Source organism: Uloborus diversus, chromosome 5 (assembly GCF_026930045.1).
Source record: "Uloborus diversus isolate 005 chromosome 5, Udiv.v.3.1, whole genome shotgun sequence".
Taxonomy (NCBI): Eukaryota; Metazoa; Arthropoda; class Arachnida; order Araneae; family Uloboridae; genus Uloborus; species Uloborus diversus.
The window spans coordinates 82,340,745-82,363,748 of NC_072735.1; the positions used below are offsets into that span (position 1 = coordinate 82,340,745).

The 23,004-nt window shown below is 32.4% G+C and overlaps 1 protein-coding gene across 1 annotated transcript; it reads left to right on the top strand.

Annotated features, from left to right (window-relative positions):
- The first annotated feature begins 285 nt into the window (after positions 1 to 285).
- LOC129222988 (CD2-associated protein-like) lies at positions 286 to 19,820 on the top strand. Its single transcript, XM_054857552.1, has 7 exons — positions 286 to 406; positions 3,014 to 3,062; positions 4,164 to 4,439; positions 13,468 to 13,601; positions 16,321 to 16,381; positions 17,166 to 17,248; positions 19,710 to 19,820. The coding sequence occupies exons 2-7, from the start codon at positions 3,017 to 3,019 to the stop codon at positions 19,818 to 19,820; spliced, it is 711 nt and encodes a 236-aa protein (XP_054713527.1). The 5' UTR covers positions 286 to 406; positions 3,014 to 3,016.
- The last annotated feature ends 3,184 nt before the right edge of the window (positions 19,821 to 23,004 follow it).

Genomic DNA, 23,004 nt, shown 5'->3' on the forward strand with positions numbered 1-23,004 from the left:
TGGGTGTGAAAATAATTTATGGGTGTGCTCGAATAGAGCAACCGATTTCACCAGTAGTTTGATTTGACCGAAAAATCATGGTAATCGATTACTCTGTTCGAACATACCCTATATGACATAAGTCATATGATTAAAATGGGTTTTTTGTTTTATTTTTCGGAAAAATTTATTACAAGCTGTGTAAACTTTTCTTATCTTGATAGGTGGTTTCGTTTTTGACATAAGAGTTTGAGATGTTTATTTTAGTTATGGTAAATTAATAAAATTTTTGAGTTCCAAAAAAGAAAAGAGAATTATGCGTGTTAGTTTAGTTTAATTATTATGTGAAAGGACTGAAATATTTCTTCTCATTTAGAGCACGCCTTCTTTCAGTTCTAAAATCTTCATTCAAAGTTGAAATTAACAGGTTGGTTGCTTGACACATTACTTTGAGTGTACTTATAGAATCATTTTGATTTGTAGAACGAGATCGGTTCCTATATTTTTTAATTTTCATACTTACTTTTTACTGTACATTTTAGAATTTTTTTCCGAATACCAAGGCTTTTTTAATGGTTGTTCTGCTGTGTTTGCGTATTGAAACGTATCACAATATAAATGTTGTTGCTTTGTTGGTTAATAACCCAATACTATTAGGTTTTTGACTGACTTTGGAGACCACAAAGCTGAAAATTTCTGATTTGTTCTCAACTACAGGACTGTTGATTTATTAGCCCCCTAGTTATTTTTTTCTTCAGGGTTGGAAAATACTGATGATGATTTTCAGTGGGTTCAAGGGAGAAAAATATAGAAACAGTTTAGGACTGGATTCCTTTCGGAAGTAGGGAGACTCTTTAAAAGTGACCCATATATAAAGATAACCTGTCCGACTGGTGCCTTACATAATGTGGGATGGGGGCTAAAATGTGTGTCCCATCTTCCAAAGTGACATGATGCAATAATATGTCTTGTTTTCCAAAGTGACATAATGGAGACGTGAAATATTTCTACCGAAAGTCATTAGGCGGAATTGTTTAAGTATTTTCATAGAAATCATTTGAGTCTTGCAAACTTTCAGAATTATTTGAGTGTATTTTATGTTTGCCCTTCTTTAATGTACCAGTAAGAGGGAATTTTTGTTTATGAATAAATTGAAGACTAGCAAAACAGTTGCTAAATTGCAGTTTTCTTAATAAAGTCTTGTTGATTGTAAACTTCAATTATGTGCAAGTCTGGACCAAGAGTTTCATATTTTAAATAATCTACATTTTTCTGCAAATGAGATCATTTATATAAATACATTTTGGATTCATTTCATATAAAATTCGCAAAATTGACTGTGTGCAAGATCACTAATATCTATTTTTGCAAAAATTTAGGCTTGCAAAAGTAAGCATTACCTACTTCCGACAAAGTTATAGCAGAATTTCGCAATTTATATTTAAAACTCAAATTCTTTTCAAAGATTATAAATATTTATTAGGACTTGAAATGCTTAATAAAAAACTTTCCAATGTGATTGATCTCACAATTATATAGTAATTAATAATAAAGCTGTCATCAAAACTGTAAATCAACATATTTCGTAAAGATATTTTTTGTTAATAAGATAATAAGTATAAAGCATTGATATCAAAAAAATATTGATGTTAGAAAAAATATCAAACACTTAAATGTGGAAAGTAAAAAAATCAACATTGCACCACTACTCCTAACTATAAGCAGATCACACTGAGTATTGCTGATAGGATCTTGAATGGCTAGTTAAGCAATTAAGTATTTGTTAAAAATTAAGTAAAGAAATTTCCAGTAGATAACATTGATAAGAATAATGGAAGGTGTTTTTTGCTTGTGCAAATTCTTCACTTCTAGCACTTGTGTCAGTTTAATAAATCATTGACTATTTCTTGGATTCAATTGACCGTTGGTTGGATTTTTATCAACAATTCTTTTTTATGCAATGATAAAAGAGCTTGTCTTGATAGGCCTCGAAATGACTGTTTATTGAATTTTTAATTATCTTTTAATGCTTTCATTTGAACCTTTATTCACTTTGTCTTATTACTCATATCTTGTACCAAGCATTCAACTGTTTTTTTACATATTGACTATTAGCTGGAAAATTTGAATATTCAGGTTGAATTCAGGCCTGTTGTTTCAAATTTTTCCAGGTGGGGGGGGGGGGAGTGAAATAATCCATGCACTGGAAAAAATCCTAAACTTGGCCCATTTATATATGAATCTATAAATTTCTGAAAATCAGGGAGAAGGTACAATTGTCCCTTCCTTACACCCCTGAATGACGGGCCTGGTCTAATCTGTGCTCTAAGCTTGATGTTTAGTTATTCTATACATTTTTCCTATCAATAGTTTTCCTTGAACCTCCCCTCACCAGAATGATAAAATGATGTTTATAATGGAACTATCCCTCATACTCACACTAGAACATATTACTAAAAAATAAGAATGGGTGTCCAAGAGTTGCCACTGCTGAAACTCATCCAATTAATTGAGGTATTAAGTTGGAAGATTTATCATCGAAGAAGGAAAAAAAGCTATGAAATTTTGAGGAAGGGTCGCAATATGCCTTTGGTATGGTGTGTGTGACTATCAATGACTTTTATGGGCACCCATATGCAAAATTTTAGAGGGGGGGGACTCAAATATTTACCCCATGGTTTAGCAGGAATATGTTCTCCATGGAAACCGATTTCAGCGTTGATTAGAGTTGTTAAAATTTGACTTTTTCAATTACTTATTCATTAACACTGGAGAAGAAATGTTTTTACATTTTTGCAAAGAAAAAAGTTCTAAAAGCAAGGAAGTTCTAATTTCTAGGGGGGGGGGACCTTGAGCCCACACTTACCCCTTATATGGATGTCCATGATGAATTTATTAAGGTTTTACTCTCTCATGATTAAACATATTTTCTCTAAGCTGACTTACATTTCGTTGCAATTAGTCTGGTTAAAAGAGTTTCAACTTTATTAATGATTGCCATATAACAGTTTTGATATTTTTCTCTCATTTGTAGATAATGGAAAATACAATGACTGACAGCGAGCAAAGTGTAACTCAAAAAGGTAAGTTTTAAATGATTCAATAAATATTGACACTGAAACTGTTTAATGTTGAATAAATTAAGATTAGCACAATAATTACGGCGATCTTTTTATACCTAGAAATAGGTTGGGGGTCATTTTGACCCCTGAGAAGAAATTTGCATAGTTCCCTAAATAATGTTAAATACTTGTAAAAATTAGTTTAAAATAAACATATTTAATTTAAATGCAGTTAATTTAAAGAATACAGAGTTTTTCAGAGTACATAATGAAACATTTTTAAAAAAGTTTAAAATGCTCTTTAAAAAACTAGCGCAGTTTCAGTCGCATTTCAGAAGCTAGCGGCTGAGATTTCCTTTTCCGTTCAAAAGCATTTTAAATGCTTCAAGTTCTTAAAATTATCAATTGTAAGAGACTTTTTTGAGTTTTTGCCTTTTTCAGCTTCAGTAAATGTATTTGCAGTTCTTTTTTTCTCAGAAGGGTGGAAATGACACCTGCCTGCACTTTTAGTTGTAACCCTTTAGTTTGGTTTTAAAAGAATCACAATTTTCTTGAAAACTTTTTATTATTACACAGCACAATGATTTAGGAAAAGTCAAGGAAGGATTGAGCATTTTATGAAAATACAGAGAATTAGTTAGCAAAAAAAAGTTTGATTGGGGTCAAAATAACCCTTACCGTAATTCTAGTGTTAAATCCTAATAACTAGCATTATATTAGTTGCATTATATAAAGCTTTAAAAAGTGATTTTAAAGTTTCTATACAGGTATATTGAGTAATTCATGCCGTATCTAGTTCTATACTGCAGTGGTGTATGTTCTGTAGACAGTGAAGAAACTGGAATTCAGCATATCACAAGATTACAGCATGTTCAGTTTCTAAATATCTTTTTATTTATTTTATTTTTTTTTTTTTTTACTTTTTTTTGGGGGGAGGGGGGGCGGACGTTTTCTGTTGGGGGGGGGGGGGAATTTGTATTTTTCTCAAAACAAGTCTTTAACATGGCTCAGTATTGATTCATAAGAACTAAAAATAAATATAAATGTGTTTTTTTTTTTTTTTTTTTACTTTCTTTTCTCTAGTTTTATCTCTTAAATTTGTGCTATTATTTCTGTTAATAGATTCTAAGAAAAGGCTTGTCAAAGCCCTGTTCAGTTATGCTCCTGTAAATACTGATGAGCTTCCTTTGAAAATAAATGACATATTAGAAGTGATTGAGGAAACAGAAGAAGGATGGTGGAAGGGGATACTTGATGGAAATGTAGGAATGTTTCCATCGAATTTCGTTATTGAATTGGATGAGGTACCCGAAGAGTTCAACAATCATCTCACTAATGAACTGAGCCCTTTAAAAAATTGTACAAAAAAGAATGTAATTCAGCAGGACAAAATCCAAGGTAAGCTTTTGCCAAACACTTTTAATTAGCCTACTGTTCCTAAACTTATTTCCTTGAATTGAATTTGTAGTTACTCTTTTCTTTTAACTATTTTTATCAGGGTCGTAACCAGAAAATAATTTTGTGGAGGGTTTAAAAACTTTCATGCTGAGCTTTATGCTTTTTATGCTAATGTTCAAGCCCTCCGATTATCTATTATGAAAGCTTTTTATGCAATTAATATACACATGAAAGACATTTGAGTTTTGGAACAATATTGTTACAAATCCTGTAAATAGTAATTATTGTAGCAACGTAACCTGTAAATAGTTTCCCGTAATGAATATACAACCCCTTTTCATATGGCTAAAGTATACGACCCCCTATTTCCTTTTTGTTCATTGATAAAATTTGATAACGGTCTACTACTTTACAGAAGCGTGTGGAATATTTGAGAAATTTCTTTTCGGTATCTATATAAGCCGTTAGCGATGGATAAACAGTGGAGTTTCGATTTAGATTTCGAACTGAGAGTGTGTATTAGCTCTGTTTATGGCGAGGCATTTCGCTGTGTTGTTTTCGTATTTGGAAGTAAATACGTGTGTAAACGTTGAGTTTACGGTGTTGTGTGATAATTGCTTAATTGCTGATGAATAATTTAGCAGTTGTTGAAGATCTTTCCTGTACATAGTGTAAATAAATTTCCTGTGTTTTTATCAAGAACTGTGTCTTCATTTCAAGAAAGTGGAAGTCGCACCGAATCCGTTACAATTGGCACCCAACGTGGGGCTACTTCAGGACTTTCTTGCAGTAAGTGTGACTTTGGACATTTTTTCATAAAGACTTTTTAAATTTCGACTTTATTTTTATGGTGATTACTCGCGCAATGGATGAACAATTAAAACAACTGCTTGATGCAATCAACTCTATGAAGAGTGATATGGCGGCTAATCAAGAACAATTAAAAAATGATATGGCGGCTAATCAAGAACATTTAAAAAATGATATGGCGGCTAATCAAGAACAATTAAAAAATGATATGGCGGCTAATCAAGAACAATGGAAAAGTGATTTAATGGTGCTGAAAAAGGATTTAGCTTCTAACCAAGAGGAAATTAAAAACGACCTTACTTCGGTAAAGACTGTGATGGAAAATAAATTTAATGAGATAGAGCATTGAGTTGATGCTTTTGATGAAAAATTTGAAACAGTAGAAAACCGTATCGCAACAGTTGAGAATCATGTGGATGAGAAAATTAAAGACATGGAAAGGAGATTGGCGACCGCGGAAAGCAGCTCTGTACAGTTTTGCGCTCCTACATCTGTTGCTCGACCGTCCATTAAACTGGCCACATTTGATGGGAAAAGTTCGTGGCAGGTGTACAAAACCCAATTCATGATAGTGGCGGAAGCGAACGGATGGGACTCTGCTACCAAGGCCTGCCATCTTGCAGCATCCCTGAGAGGTGACGCAGCGGACATTCTTCAGACCCTTCCGGACAGCCAGCGCCTGGATTTCGCCGCCCTCACATCTGCGTTGGAGCTTCGCTTCGGTGAGAAGTGCCAGAAAGATTTCAGCCGACTCCAGTTGAAGTCCCGTTTCCAGAAAACCGGGGAAACCCTGCAAGAGCTAGCGGCGGACGTCGAGAGACTGTCTCATCTTGCTTTTTGCGACTGTCCTGCGGATGTTCAAGACAACCTGGCACTCAACTACTACATCGACGGGGTTCGAGATCCGGAAATCCAGAAAGCTCTACGGATGGCGTATGTCAAAGACCTGAGTTCTGCTGAAATTGAAGAAATTGCAGGAATCCTCAAAAGGACTTCGGCTCCCAAGTACCAAAATGGACAATCACTTAAGTGCTGGAAATGTGGCGGCGAGGGTCACTTACGAAGAAATTGTGAAGCTCGCCAAGAAACCAGAGGGAAGAGCACCTCTCCCTCGCAGGTCCAGGAAAACTAAGCCATGGCAATCTCGCGGGGCGGAGGTCGCCAAATTGGAATGAGCCCCATCTTAAAGTTTTCCAGATTTCATCGACGAGTGGCAGCAGTAATGGACTGTTTGTTTACGCTTATGTAAACGGGTTTCCCTGCGAACTGATTATTGACACTGGAGCCAATGTTACAATCATTAGAACAGATGTGGCTCGTCAATTTGGACTCAACATTCTGTACTGTATACAGTGGAACCTTGATATCTCGAATCTCTCGGGACGAGAAAATTTTTAGAGATTTTCGAGTTTTTAAGTTATCAAGGTTTTTAAAAAATTACACTAGTAACTCTCACATTTAAACACACGTACGCTATATGCATTTGTATACGTACTATGGGACCACTTCGAATCGCGATCAATAAAGTAGTCTTCAATATTTCACTAGATTTGAAATGAATAACGATTTCAACTTGGTTTTTTCACCTAAAAATTTAAAAATTCTAATTTTATCGTTAACCAGTAACCTTGCATTTAAAAAGTTCTCAGCAGCCATTTTGTACGAGTTAAAAAAGCTGAATGATGAAAATAAGGAAGGCATTTTCCATTTTCGCTTGAAAACTGACGGATTAAAAATCGACCCCTTTCCTCAAAGTGGACATGCTGGAGAGAAATGCATAAAGATTCTAAACTCTGGGGAAAACATAGCACCCCCTTCATACCAACACTCTCCTTTTATCTTGCCCCAATCCCCTATTTACAAAATTTCCAAGAAAAGGGACGCAAAACATTAAGCAATTGTCCCTGGAGCTGGTTTTACTACAAAAATTGCCAAAGCAAAACGACAATTGAAACTTGCTTCTGTGCAAAACTTTCGACATATCAAGGGTTTTGAAAAACAAATTTCGAGATACTTATGGAAAATACATAGGTGTTTTTATAGTAAATGCTGGGGAAAATTTTTGTTTCGAGACATCAAGGGTTTCAAGACAAGGAGATTCAAGATATCAAGGTTTGACTGTACAAGAAACGTTTATCAAAATGTTTAGAAGCAGAATTACTTTAAATGTAAAAAAAATAAATTAATTAAATATACATATTATGAAATGCTTAGCTGTCAGAGACTGACTGTCCACTAGTCCCACCATCAACTGATTTCAGTTTTATGGTGCTTCGGAGCAGTTGTTCATTAAGTGGTCTCAGACCAGTGGGCCACCAATAATTTCAAAAGATGAATGGATTTTCTAATGAAACTAAATAGAAGCTCCAGAAGCATCAGACTTCACAGAATCTTCAGACAGCAAAAGTAGAAATGCAGTCAAATTGATACTTGCCCTTTCACTTGATGCTGATTCGAAAGCACTAAATGACTTATGACCTTTTAAGCCAATATGATTCATAAAAGGAACTTAAGGCTTCTCAGTGATCAAGAACACTCTTTCTGCTTGTAGAACAAAAAAATATGAAGCAAACAAAAATTAAAAAAATAAAATTTAACCCAGCTAATTTGTAAGTAAAGTAAGTTTTCCATTCTTTTAAAATTGTACATAAAATTAAATTTCATGTAAGAAACATGGTGCAAAGTAATGTTTATTTGAGAGCAGTTCCATTCGAATTATTTTGTAGCACCTAATCAGGGTTGTAAGAGTTTCAGCCCGTGGTGGTTTTAGCCATGGATAAAACCGATTAAAACCGGCTGGATAAAATCAGTTTTGTCCAGTTTTGGCCATTGGACGTGGATATAGGAAATAATAAAGTTTAAAATCAAAATAAATGAGTACATAATTAAAAGAAATATGAAATATCAATGCCATAATCAGTCACTATTTATTGTTTAAGTAAATAGTTCATATTACACTCACATCATAGAAGAAATGTGTGATAATTTTTTTAATATGTTTTGAACCGTAAATGGCACAATATATATACTTGTTTCATAGTTTAATGCGCATAAAATAAATTTTAAATTAAATCAAAGCATATTATTTATTTTTTAAATATTGAATACGTGTTACAAGTTTTATGAAGAATAGCTGTTAGATTATATTGCACGCTGTTTAGTATTCCTAATAAATGAGTGTCCTTTGTCTTTGCTGGGAACAATTTTTAATGTTAAGAAAAGTTAAATTAAAATCAATCAGTTTAAAGAATTATTTCAATTATGATAATTGCACATTTCTTTTAATTATGCATTAAAATGTGCAACATTATGCATACAAACTGTATATGCACACATATTAGTGTGCAATACAGTTTTGGCCTGTTCTATGGTGGTTACATCCAGTTTTGGACGGTTTTAACCAGTTTTTGCTGATGGCATAGCCAAAATCAGTTTTGTCCGGCCTAAACTACAACCCTGCACCTAATAAAAAGTTCATTGATCACTGCATAGTGTTTTCCTGTCTATTACGTTTTTCCTCTTGATAGGTTCCAATGGCCACACATGCACTGAATTACTGTGTTTTTGGATTGACTTGTTTAATATTCCAAACTCGTATAATTTGTTTTATTACATTAAAAAAGAACTAATTTGAACAATTTTTTTTTTAAATTTACTGCTTTAAGGAGGGAAACCAGTTTAGGAGGCCAAAATTTTAATGTTTTTCTAACATTTTTTTTTAGCTGGAAAGAAATAATCATAATTGCTTTAAACTTGGAGGATATTTTATTCATCTTTTGAAGTTCACCTGGTAATTTTTTGAAGTCATTTCCCCAGAATTAGTGAAGTTAGAGGCTGCTGTTCATGGGCGGTCGTTATCAGAGCTTGTTTCTGGTAATCATTACTGAAACCACAATTTTTGTCTGAAATCATCCAAATTTTTCTTTCTTGTGAACAACATATTTCCAATATAAACCTAATTGTGATCAAAAAAGTTGAAAATTGCATGTTTATGTTTCTACCATTTTTTCCACATTTCTTGCATTTAAAAAATATTTTATTCAATAATATTGTCAAAGACTTAAGTTCATATAACGTATAGTTAAATAAAGAATATTCACACAATTTTTCAGAAGGATTGGTCAATAACTTGTTGAACTAAAACTTCTCTAAAACTTCTAAAACTGAGCTCGCTTCTTTACTTACATGTACTGGCTATGCGGTTGGGTTGACAGCAAGTGTAGAGTGGAGTTATTTAATTCACTTCTTAATTATCATATGCTGACAACGCAGTAGACAGAATGCAGAAGCATTCATTGTGCCAAAGTATATTACTTGTGACATTGTAAAGACCATGCCTTATTTCCAAAATTGGACAATTAAAAAATAAATGTTGGGAAAATGAAAGTTTTTTCTCAATTGTTTATTTTTTTTGCTTATTTTATCGAGTTCAGTGACTAAAAGTAGTACTTTGGATACATTTTGCAAGGGTGAGCTTCTTAGCTCACCGTTGAAAAAAAAGTTGTTTCGAGAAAAACGCGCTAGAAAAGTAATATGAACGTTTTTTAATCTCCAGTCACTTTAAATGCTCATAGCATCGGAATTTTTCACTGAAATTTCGGCAACACATTCTTGAACAGTTCTACTACAAATTTATGACACAAAAAAAAGTGGATTTTATTACCTGTTTAAACTGGTTTCCCAACTTAAGGATGAAAAAAATACCATGAATAGTTTTATGATTATTAAAGAGTTTATCACATTTTCGTAATGTAAGAGAAGGTTGGACTATTAAAAGTAGTAGGCTGAAACAAATAATAATTCACCCTTTCTTTTTGCTAGTTTTCTGCATAAAAACTTAACATAACATCTTAACAAATTTAGACAAATAGCTTCTGCTTGTAGCTGAAATAGCCGACTAGGTACAGTTAGGGATGCTCTGATGGGACGTCACCTCAAATTCCCAAAATATTCCTTATTTCACAAACTTTATCTGAAGATTCAACAAATTTTGTAGTCATTATATTTTTGAATGATACCTAAATGGTCTCCTCATTAGATGTACACATGTGTGCAATTTGCGTGTATTTTATCATTGGGCAAAATTCAGAGTTTTTTTCAAAAAAATTAAGATTTTCCACCTCCCAAAAATTTATGCTCAGGGTGCCTCTGGTATTATCAGGGCTCCCAAATGGTCTGCTTTTCCCGCCAAAGTCCGTTTTTTAGGGTAAAGTCCGCTCTAGACCGCTTTTTAACATTTTGGTCCGTTTAGTCCGCTTTTATATTGTTTTTACTCAAAAATCAGATTTTAAAATTTTTCATTACATTAAAAGATACTGTGTGCTGACGTTTGTTACGCCCGAACACGCGGCCGCGGCGCCATTTTTCTATTGGACCTAACTTTCTGGTATTATTTCGCTTCAGATTGACGTCATTACTCCTCCTTCAACTGCTGTAACATGGAAATCTAGCAAATGGAGAGGTTTGGGGGAGGAGTTATGACTTCAAATCAAAGCATTTTGCTACCGAAATTTCTCAAAGGTTCGTACCCCCACCTGAAAAACCTTGAAAAAAATCAAGAATGTTTCATCAGTGCAATTTTCTGAACTTGTGTTCGATATGTAGCATCGCGAAAAATTACTTCCTGCGTTTGCGAGTTCAATCTTTTTGCATCTTGTTAATATTTTTATATTTTTGACAATCGAAAGTTATTTTAACATTCATTAACTTAGATTAGCTTATTTTATGTTTAATTCCGATAGATAATGAACTACTTTTTTTTTTTGGAACCATGTTAACATCAAACTTTCTTGGACTTCGCCGAAAATTGCTTGCTGGGTTTTGATATTTCAATCTCTTTGCATCTTGTAAATATTTTGATATTTTTGGCAATCGGAAGTTATTTTGACATAACACCTCCTTAGATTAGCCTATTTTTTTGGTTAATTTTAATAGACAATTAACCTTTTTATTTTTGGAACCATAGCAACATTGAACTCTCTCGCACTTCGCGGAAAGTGCTTGTCGTGTTTGAGATTTCAATCTTTTTGCATCTTGTAAATAATTTGATATTTTTGTCAATCAGAAGTTATTTTGACACACTCCACCATAGATTAGCTTATTTTTTGTTTAATTTTAATAGATAATAAACTACAGTTTTTTTTCGAAACCATGGCAACATTGTATTTACGCTCACTTCGCGGAAAATTGCTTGTCGTGTTTGAGATTTCAATCTTTTTGCATCTTTTTAATATTTTGATATTTTTGGCAATCGGAAGTTATTTTGACATACGCCATCGTAGATTAGCTTATTTTCTGTTTAATTTTAATAGATAATAAACTTTCTTATTTTTGGAACCATAGCAGCATCGCACTTACTCGAATTTCGCGAAGAATTGTTTCTTATGTTTGAGATTTCAATCTTTTTGCATCTTGTAAATATTTTGATATTTTGCGCAATCGAATGTTATTTTCACATATGCTATCCTAGACTAGCATATTTTATGTTCAATTTTAGTCATGTTTAGTTTTAGAGAATTTTTTTTTTTTTTCTTTTAGGAAATTATTCCAACAGTGAACAAACATACTTCGCGAAAATTTGATTCTCGTTTTCAAGATTTCAATGGTTTTGAATCTTGTAATTATTTTAATATTTTTGAAAATTGGAAGCTGTTTTGACATGTACTACCTCAAATTATGTTATTTAATTTATTTTTAAAAACTAAAACTTTGTATCCTTATTTTTTTTTAAATACTCAAAATGAGTATTTTCAATTTGAAAATATAGCTCTATGAATCTGAAATTACACATTTATTTATTATATTAAGTTATCCAGTAAAAGCTGCCTCAAATTTACATTCAGTGTATTTATCGCTTGAGCGCATTTGTATATTTTTGGGTGTAGGAGCTTTAATAAAAAAATTTCTTTCTCACTAATTTTTATGTATACATGAAGACAGTAACAATATTTTTTGGTGCCCGAACAACTAATACATACATATAAAGAAATGATTTGGATACTTAGCGTACTAATAAATGATTTGCAATCCTCTAATATTTTTGAACTTAGTCAATCAGTAGCCTAGCCAGAAATTACCTCCTACTTTGGTGTTTGATCATAAACTCTCATATATATATAAACGTACCATATGTAGGCTGGAAATATGTGTAAAAGCCAAGGGCTGTGGAGGGGGAGGGGACCTCCTGGCCTCTAAACTATAGCTTCTTGTCTTGCGGTACCTTATATCAAAATAAATTCTCTTTAAACTGGTTATGTGAAAAATTTTGTAAACTACTATGTGCTAAGGTGTTTACTGTAATAACTATATCTAAATAGTCTTTATTAGGTATGCACTAATTCATTGCTCACTTAGGTGATTATTTTTAATTAGCCAGTTTTTACCTGTTAATTAGTAGAAAATTTATTTTACAATTAAAGTTACTCTGTAAGATGATCCCGTCTGTTACATGCTTGCTTGTCACCCCCCCCCCCATTCAAATATTTGTGTAAATAATATAATTCAATGGATAAAAAATTCATTTGTGCAGAAGGTGATAAGGATTTATCATTAAAAATCATTATTATGGTTAATTAACAAATTATCTTCATGTATTTAGTGCCAGGCAGCTAATTTGCCTTTTGGTGCTTCCCTGGTTTTAACTATGAATGGTCCTCTCAAGGTCCTCTTTTTAATCCTAACTGGTCCTCTTTGGTCCTCTTTTTGATTCAAAGTGGTCCTCTTTTACCCTTTTCTATGGCTAAAATGTGTTGGGAGCCCTGATTATGTTACATATATATTGGATCATTTATGTCTGACGTTGTAATATAAAAGCTGTGAGCTCATTTACTAGCATAGAATTCTAAATCCATTACCATTGCCATTCTTCTTAAAATATGAACTGAATAGTGCAGTAAACAAGTGTCTTATGAAGGTATTCCTTACAGTTAGAATTAAGTTATGACTTAATAATGCACTCAAAATAGGAAAATGTTTCTAGAATGTCTTTTTTTAGTTTTATTAAGTGTTTTTACAAACATGAAAGTTATGTTACTGTTGTTGATGTTGAAGATTTTCCCTTTATATCATGTCTGATTTTATTTATGTACGCTTAGTTACAATGTATCACATACTTAAGTAGAAAAAAAAATAGACTTGGAAAAAAGATTTTAAAATTTGACTTAAGTTGAAACTGTGTTACATTATTTGTATCTACTTATTGTATTCTTATTCGTTTTAGATAATGTATCAGATGGTTTAAATCATTCACCGTCTAGCAAATCCGAATCAAAGCAAGGAGCAGTTGGTTCTGTTGATGAGGAGAAAGTTGAAGAATTGCCAGCTCCCAAATGTCCTCCAGATCCTGACAAAAAAGTAAATACAAATAAAAAAAGTGATAACTAGCAACAGGCTTTGAACCCAGCTAGCCTGGTACTAGCCAGATTACACTAGTCAGCAAAAAATAACTTTTTGGTCTGCATCCTGGTTTTAAATAGTCAATTCCAACTAATTTTGGGTCGAGTAAAACAAATATGGTACTGGATTTTTTTTATTAGCTTTTGTTTTCAAGATACATAAGAGCCCACTGGAGAAAGATGCACAGCAACCACACATTTATTTCAAGGTAATGTTAAAAAAGAAAAAAAAAAATGCTGTGCAATAAATATTATTAAATAAGTCCTGTTTTATTAAACAATGCTTATTTTACGGGAAGCAATGGTTATATCTATTGTAATAGTTCAGCAGCATTTGGTGTGTATTAACTCATCCCAGTGACCCTGATACCTGCATTCCATTGTAAAGATATCTTGGTGAAACCTTTCCTAATGCTCACTGGTCATAGCTTTTGTAATCAACCTGGCATAAACACTGCTATGTTCTTGGTTTCAGACTCTCGGCAAAAGCGTGTCTTTTCCTATGGGGCGAGTGGGGGTTGAACTATCCCTGTGGCCCCATTTGCCCGAGTTATTTTGGGCATCTAAAACTGGTAAACTGCAAACGCGGTAGGCACAGGGGGGCTTCGGGGTGCAATGCAATGCTCATAGCTTTAATTTTTAAACAAACTATCCCGGAAGAAGTGAACAAAATAGAGTTTCAGAGACATATCATTCATCAATAGTCACAGAACTTTCATAGGGATTGTTTGACCAACTGTGTTTAGTTCTCGCCTTCCCTGCTACTTAGAAATACTTGTAATATACCGGCTTCTTTGATGTTGTTTTCTTCCCTCACATTTTTTTTTTTTCAAAAACAGTGATTTTTATTATTGTGCATATTTAAAGGGCCGTCAAAAATTCTCTCATTAATCTTTGTTTCAATATATCTGGGAAATTTCCATCGAAGGTATTCAAAAATTGTCTTTGTTCACAGCTTTCACGAAGTTCTTTATCATTCCTAGCAGAATGAGCATGGGTGGAAGTAGAAATGGGTGGATCTACTAAAGGCTGATTTTGGGCACTTCTCTTTCCAGAATTTAAATTTCTTGAAGCCTATTTCGGTTTTCATGTAGTGAGATTTTCTATCCCAACCTGGGATCGAAGTTTAGCTTACAGTTAGTCACATGGGAGGTGTTTCTATCTGCTAAGAAAAAAGGGTACTAGTTGGAATTCACTATCCTAGTTGGCCCTTTATCTTGAAACATAGAGCTAATCTCAACTTTTTATGGTGATTTTCGTGTTTAGCGAGACAATTTACTTCGTAAATAGCCATTTTTGAGTTCGTCTTATGTTCTCTTCTTCTTTGCTACTTAGAAATACTTGTAATATACTCTTAAAGGCCTTTTGTTTTTTGTAGTAATTTGCCACCCTAAGCCAGGGCTAAGGCAGAAATACTTAAAATACAGCGCCAGCTCAGTTATTACATCCAAGGACTGCAGTTATGTGCTTTTTAGCACTCATCAGCCTGGAATAGGAATCACCTGAGCTTGAGGCGAAAAACCTCTTAAGGGAGCCAAGACAGCCAAACAAACTGGTAGCTAATGTAGAATTAGCACACCAGATGAGTGACCGCAGAAATGGTGCGGTTCAACTCAAAGATTGATGGCAAAGCATGGTATTTTGTAGTAAGTTACCGCCCTAAGCCAGGGCTAAGGCAGAAATATTTAAAATACACCGCCAGCTCAGTTATTCGATCCGAGGACTGCAGTTTTGTTCTTTTTAGCACTCATCAGCCCAAAATAGGAATCACCTGAGCTGCAGTTTCAGCCTGCTGAAAAATTTCAGTTCTTACGCATTGCTACTTTAAACAATTTTGAAAATATTGTTACTTCATTTGGAATGAAGCAAGTAACCTGGAATTTTCGAAAAAATAACCTGGAAAAGTCGGGGGTTTTTTTTAAACCGCAGACTAAACTTAGACATTCTGACTGATTAAGACACGCAGATCATCAACTGTTTCTTCTGTTCTTAAGTTAGATCCCTGTAAATAATAGCTAGCATGCTTATTTCATGACCTAAATGAAGCACTTGACATTTTCCAACATTGAACGACATACTCCACTTAACTGACACTTAGAAGTTTGTTCTATATCCTCTTGTAGCCTTTTCACTTGTTCTTCACTGTCAACACCCCTTAACTTTGGAAAAAATATTTATGTTATCAGAAAACCTTTAACTAATATTGCATATAAAATATTAAACAGCAATGGCCCAAATAAGTAGTTAAAATGTGATTTTTTGGCTTTTGGGGATTCGAACTCACTTTCTTATCATTATTAGCACCACGTTCTAACCAACCAAACCAATAATCCTCGAAATTAGTGTGTGAAACATTGGGAGGCCAATTTCAGGGCTGTAGGTTCTATAGGGTCTCCTGGTCAATGGGAACAAAGAAACATCATCGTCTTTTTAATATAAATTAAAGAAATAAATTTCAAAATTATTTTAAGTAAAAGAGGGAACCTTGACTTTCTGCTTGTAGCCGTACAATACTCTTTTATTACAGTCAGGTGCGTAATCTGTTAAGACATTTCAATTATATTCAATTCTTCAATAAAACTTTTTTGAAAATATTTATTGTGCAAACATGTTATCTTTCCTTATTTAGTAAAAACATGTTTCATTTGCTAATTAATTGCATTAATATGTTAATATAGGTAATGTCAAGGAGCAAGAAGTTGATTGAATCTGCAGCACCTCGACTTCCCCCAAAACCAGGTTAGTCATCTCATTTACACAAATACTTTATTTTCTGAAAGTGTAAAATAGATGTTGATTTCTCATCTGCATGAAGTATCACTATTTGATAATCATTGCTGAAACTGATTTTGACAAATTTGCAGTTATATCTTTTATTTATCATGTGCAGTTCTGAAAAATCAAGGATTATAAATTAGTAAAAATTGGAAATTTGACACTGATAACGTAATGTGATTTATAATATATAGGGTAAAAACCAAACAGTGATTAAACACTTAAGTGCAAATTTATTACCTAAAATTCATAAGTTCATTAAAAACTGTATCATACATCACATGACAGTAAAACATTTTAATTGATATGTGTGTGTGTTTTTTTTTTTTATTTTATTAATTATTATTATTATTGTTTCTTAGAACTTTAACGATTATGAATCAGGTTTTTGCTGGTTAAAGTGAAAAAAATGCACCAATCCAATGAATGACATGGCAATACCAAACATGGTACTTTCTAGTTGTGTTCTTTTTGGAAATGTATAAAAAGAAGATATTAACAATTAAATTTCTGAAGCATTTAAAAATATTACAAGCTGTTCATTAACTGGGCAATCTACCACACACACACACACATATATATAAGTGTGTATTTGATTTATATTCACCCATTATTCTCAACTGTACAGTACTGGGATACTGATCTAGATTATATAAAGTTTGCAACTCTGCACATTTGTTTTTCCTTGTATTTTTACAATTTTAACTGTGTAATTCTTTTTTATTCATTGATCTTTTCAATCTTTAAGTTAGGGATCAAGCTCGAGTAATGTTTCCTTATCAAGCACAAAATGAAGATGAGTTAACATTAAAGGAAGGGGACATTATAACAGTTCTTTCCAAGGAAATTGAAGACAAAGGCTGGTGGAAAGGCGAATTGAATAATAAAATTGGGGTTTTTCCGGATAACTTTGTACAACTTTTAAAAGTTGAAGAGGTATGTATTTTAAGGGAAAAAACTAAAGGAGTCTTATGTAATCAGTGCATACTTTCTGCCACATTAGTAAGCATAAATGTAAATATTAATTAGTTGTAATTAATGAATGTTTGATAATATTTTTTTTTTGTAATGTTTACTCTAAAAAATATTTTACTTAAATTCCCATTACATAAAAACTTACCTTACCTAAAAGTTTCTAGTGTTGTGAAAATAAGTTTGCAAACTCTCGAAGTAACTACTTTCATGAACGACTTTCCGTTCAATTTGTAACTCAAAGCTATGCTATTAAATGTTTGATACTTAGAAACGAAAAAAAAAAAGAAAAAAAAAAATTTTTTTTAATGGTATATGCATAATAATGTTTTATGTGATGTTTGAATGATATATATATTTTTTAAACATAGATTGAAGAATAATAATTTGATGATAAAATATAAGCATTATTTTAAAACTTGTATAGCTTTCGTTTTTAATTTGTATTTTTTATAAATTGCATTCAGTAACTACAACAAATAAAAAATATGGTAGCTTGAAAATATTTCGAAAACATTACATTTTTCTGGTGTAGATTGCAGGTAATTTTGTTTCAGATTATAAAATAGCACTATAGTCATTATATTTGAGAGAAGAACTGCTCCAAAGCTGTAAAAGATTCTCAAATATATATTTTTTTTCTTCAGTTGAAAATTTGTCATTTATTGCATTTAAGTAGATTTTTGCACTAAGGTAGTAAGTTGCACTACATATTGAACACACTTATTTGCATGCATATATATATATATATATATATATATATATATATATATATATATATATATATATATATATATATATATATATATATATATATATATATATATAGTATATATATACAGTGGTGGTAAGAAAAATTGCATCTCCTGCGCCGCAAAGGAGAGGAATATCATCCCGACTGCATTCAACACACAGTCAAGCATCCCGTATCCCAGATAATTTGGGGATGTATTTCTGATCACGGAGTTGGTGAACTTCACTTTGTGCAAGGAACAGTAATACTCAGGTGTGTATTGACATTTGGGAGGAGTTATTGTTTCATACTATCCGGGATCACTTTACTTCAGTTCCAAACGTCATTTTCCAGGATGATTCTGCTCCGTGCCATATGGCAAAACTGGTAAGTAACAATTTAAAAACCTTTATCCTGCCATTAGACTTAAATTGACATGGGGTTAAGTTTTTTTTTTAAGCTCACATGCAAATTCAGAAATGGAAAAATGAGCATGGGGTCAGCAGTTTGCCTGTTAAATGTTATTTCATAAGTTTCGTAGAATTTCACATACATTCATCACTAATCAATCAACCAAAACTTCTCACATAATCCCATTGTTGTGAAAACGCGAGGGTGATGCAATTTTTTTTTACCAGCACCGTTTGTATATATATATATATATATATATATATATATATATATATAGCTTTTAAAAGAGTTTAAGGTTTAAATAAAATACTATACAAAAGCCCAAAATATTAAAGGGCGAACAGGAAAATAATAAATAGAACCAGTACTCATCAGCAGTAGAAACTCCATCTTTGATTGAAAAGCCAAAATATTTTAAAATAAACTAAGAGAGGATTATACAAGTTCTGAATATCTACAGAGCATCACAGCACTGGGCAACACGCACCACCTGCTACAATACAAGCAAATAAACGGTAGCTTATATCTAAAACCAAGCTGGGCGTTTCGTCTATACCATTAGAAGCCACATGGCTACAATAATGGTACTCCACTGGACCCAATATTAGCACATGCAGAAAATAAACAATATCTTACTTCATTTTCTGAGTAGACAAAAGAAATCCAGGCCCACATACACAATGTCCGTTCCAGTTGTCAAAAAATAAGAAAGCAGCAGGCTGTGAATCACACAGTATTTTCTTCTGTCCATAAAGTCAAAGTAGAACTATTTCTCAGTCAAGTATCAAGGAAATTGTCAAAATCTATTTCTCAGCACAATAAAATTTCAAACTATAAAATAAAATTTTAAACAAAACAACTAAAATTCTAAACTTTTTAACTAGTGTTTAATAAGTCACAGAATGCTGAATAAAAAGTGCACTTTCTAATTATGGATATTTTTGTGCAGTTGATTATTGGGGCTTTTAGATAAAGTGCAATTTAAAACAAAAAAAATCGCACCCCCGATATAACAAATAACCACAATTTAACGTATAAAAGTTTCGGTCCTGATGAATTCATTAAATCGGGGTCCTACTGTATAAGTTGTCGCCTTTTCTTTGTTTTTATTTCATTATATTCATTTACTAATATTTTTAATTCATGGTAATTAGTTTTTTTCCCTCCTCTTTATAGCAGAAGAAACCTGAAAGACCTGACAAACCCCCAACAGCCATGTCTTCAAAAGCCCCTGTAAAACTACCCTCTAGCGAGAAAGTTGTGAATGATTCTTCCCCTAAAACTTGATAAAAAGAAAGTCAAAACTCCTCCATTAAAGCCACCACCTCCAGAAATGCCCAAGAAAGGTATAGTTTGTTGTTAGTTTCTTATTTTTATTACAATTATACTTTTTCTAACTATATCCTTGTTGTATGAGGATTGTACGACTGTGATATCCGATCACTGGATAATGCAGATATGTCAATTAGTTAAGATAAATTTATGTATGTTGCAGGAAAAAAAATTAACCAACATTCGCGCATATCATCAGACCGTGGTAAACACAAAAGTGGTATCTGCAGTTGAGTTCAAAATGGGGTCATTCCATACAGATTCAACGGATGAGTGCGCTCCACCATGTTTAATTTTTTTGAAACTCATGTCCCAAAAAGATGCATATGAATGATGTTTGAAACCACTTTTATTTTTTCTCTAACCTTAACCCTTGAATTTTTAGAGGTCATCAAAAGTGATTTTTGCAGTCAAAAATGGGACTTTTAGACCTTTGCATTTTGACCAAAATCTATTTGAATTACATTTATGGCAGTTAATTTTACGCTTTGATGTTAAAGTGCATAAGATGATAGACTTACGTGCTGAGTTACGTGGCTGTACCTTAATAATTAAAATAATGGCAACATGTCAAAGTTCAAGGTCAAATGTAAAATTTTTATTCATTTCAAAGGAGGATAACTCGCGTAGGGGACGGAAACACAAAATGAAATACGGCAAAAACTAATCACTGGAACCATGCTAATAAAAATATGTAACTGCTGCTATGTGTTTGGTTACCCTTTATTGGTTACAGCTCCTCAAAGATCAGAAAAATGACAAAAAATGACATTTTTAGACCCCTGTAAACCAAAAGGGGATGGAATTAAAAATAAAATTTCTTGGGCCAATTGAATATTCCATTCAAGTACTATACATGTTATATATATATTGTTTTGTGTATTTGGTTTGTTAAAAAGATACAGGTCTTTGAAATTGAGCAATTTTGCTAGTTAATTTGCTCACTAAAACAGAAATAAAAAGTGAAAACTTCATTGCACTTTCTTGGCCTATATAATATATTATACTGAAAAAACATATTTTAAGTATAAAAAAAAACTATTTTTATTTGATAACTTAGAAATATTTGGAAATGAATGAGTAGTTCATATCTGATTGACAGCTTAAGTAGTTAACTTATAGACTATCACCAAACACAAATTTTCAATACATACAAACATATGCTCTGTAAATTAACATATCTAAATTGCCTTAAACATATGTAAAAACATTATACAAAATTTAAATTTTTAAAAGTGCGTTTTTTATTTCTTGTTCAAGTTTAGTTTTGAAAAAAATGAACTCACCTAGTAGGCACCTAGTAAGTTGTAATGGCCAAGTATATGGCGTTTTGGAATGCTTTACCAAGGCACATTCATAATTTGATACTTTGAAAATGTACTAGGAGCAAGACAATGACAGGGGTTCTAAATTTAGTGATCAACACAAGCTGTGTAATAACTTTTGACAATAATGGGCATTTTCTTTTGATAGTCTTTTTAGTAACACACTATTCTTCATACCTATTGTTAGGGGGCAATAATTTTACAGTGATAATATTTAAATACGGTGGCATAAAGCAGTGATTAAATGTTGTATTGGGAATTTTATTTGCAGAGTCAATTCTTTCTTGCAGCATTTTTTCAGCTAGTTTAATATACTGATTGCTCACAAGGATACACGCAATGTTTAGTAGCAGAAATGCAGAAGGTATACATTTCTGTAGGAATTAAAATGTGACTTCTAGTAGTTCTTTGCAAGCTAGTCTTAGTAGTATCAATTCTTTTTACGGTTTTTCTGATTCTGTTACAATGTCCATTACCATGTGATATTGCATAGAAATGCCATTCAGCTCTCAAGTTGACATCCGTTTCGTGATTACATAAATTAAGAAAGTTCTTTCTATTTTTGTTGTGTATTTGAGTAAAGTATTTCAGTATGCCACATGCTGTGTCACCACCAGAACTATAGTACTACTGTGTGAGTTCATTTTCTTAAAACTACACTGAAGCAAGAAATGAAAAACGTACCTTTTTTTTTTCCTTTCAACTATGTAGATAATGCTTTTGCACGTGTTTAGGCAAGTTACATAAGTTAATGTACAGAGCGTATGTTTGTATGTATTGAAAATTTGTTTGTGTAAATAGTCTATAAATTAACTACTTAAGCTGTCAATCATGTATGAATTACTCATTTATGTCCAAATATTTCTAAGTTATCAAATTAAAATAATTATTTGTATTCTTAAAATATCTTTTTTGAGTATTGTATATTACATAGAGCACACTATATGTAATTTAAGAAAGTGCAATGAAGTTTTCATTTTATTTCTGTTTTAGAGTGTGAATTAACTAGCAAAATTGCTCAATTTCAAAGACCTGTATCTTTTTTAAAACCAAGTACACAAAACAATGTATATAACATGTATAGTACTTGAATGGAATATTCAATTGGCCAAGAAATTCTATTTTTAATTCCATCCCCTTTTGGTTTACAGGAGTCTAAAAATGTCATTTTTCTCATTTTTCTGATCTTTGAGGGGCTGTTATTTATAAAGGGTAAACAAGCACGCAATTACTGCTATATTTTCTCATTAGTGTGACTCCAGTGATTAGTTTTTGCCATATTTCACTTTGTGTTTTTATCCCCTAAGCGAGTTATGACTCTTTAAAATGAGTAAAAATTTTACATTTGACCTTGAACTTTGGCCTGCTGCCGTTATTTTAATTATTAAGTTACAGCTACATAACTCAGTGTGTGAGACTATTATCTAATGTACTTTAACATCAAAATGTAAAATGTTCTGCCATGATTGTTATTCAATTAGATTTTGGCCAAAATGTAAAGGTCTAAAAGTCCCATTTTCGACTACAAAAATCACTTTTGATGACCTCTAAAAAATCAAGTGTTAAGGTTAGAGAAAAAATAGAAGTGGTTTTAAGCATCATTCATATGTATCTTTTTGGGATATGAGTTTCAAAAAAATTAAAAATGGTCAAGCGCACTCATCTGTTGAATTTGTATGGAATGACCCAATGAGAAATTACCCTTTAAAGTTGTATTTGATTCAGATCAAACTTTTTCAGAATTTTTAAAAAAATATTTCTCATCGACAAATGACCATAAAACGTTGTACTTGTGTAAAATATGTGGCAAAGAA

Excerpts from the sequence above, each read along its gene's own strand:
- LOC129222988 (XM_054857552.1), top strand. The coding sequence starts at position 3,017 with ATGGAAAATACAATGACTGACAGCGAGCAAAGTGTAACTCAAAAAG. Across the intron at positions 3,063-4,163 it reads GCAAAGTGTAACTCAAAAAG|ATTCTAAGAAAAGGCTTGTC; the intron begins GTAAGTTTTAAA and ends TTCTGTTAATAG. Across the intron at positions 17,249-19,709 it reads AGGAAGGGGACATTATAACA|CAGAAGAAACCTGAAAGACC; the intron begins GTTCTTTCCAAG and ends TCCTCTTTATAG.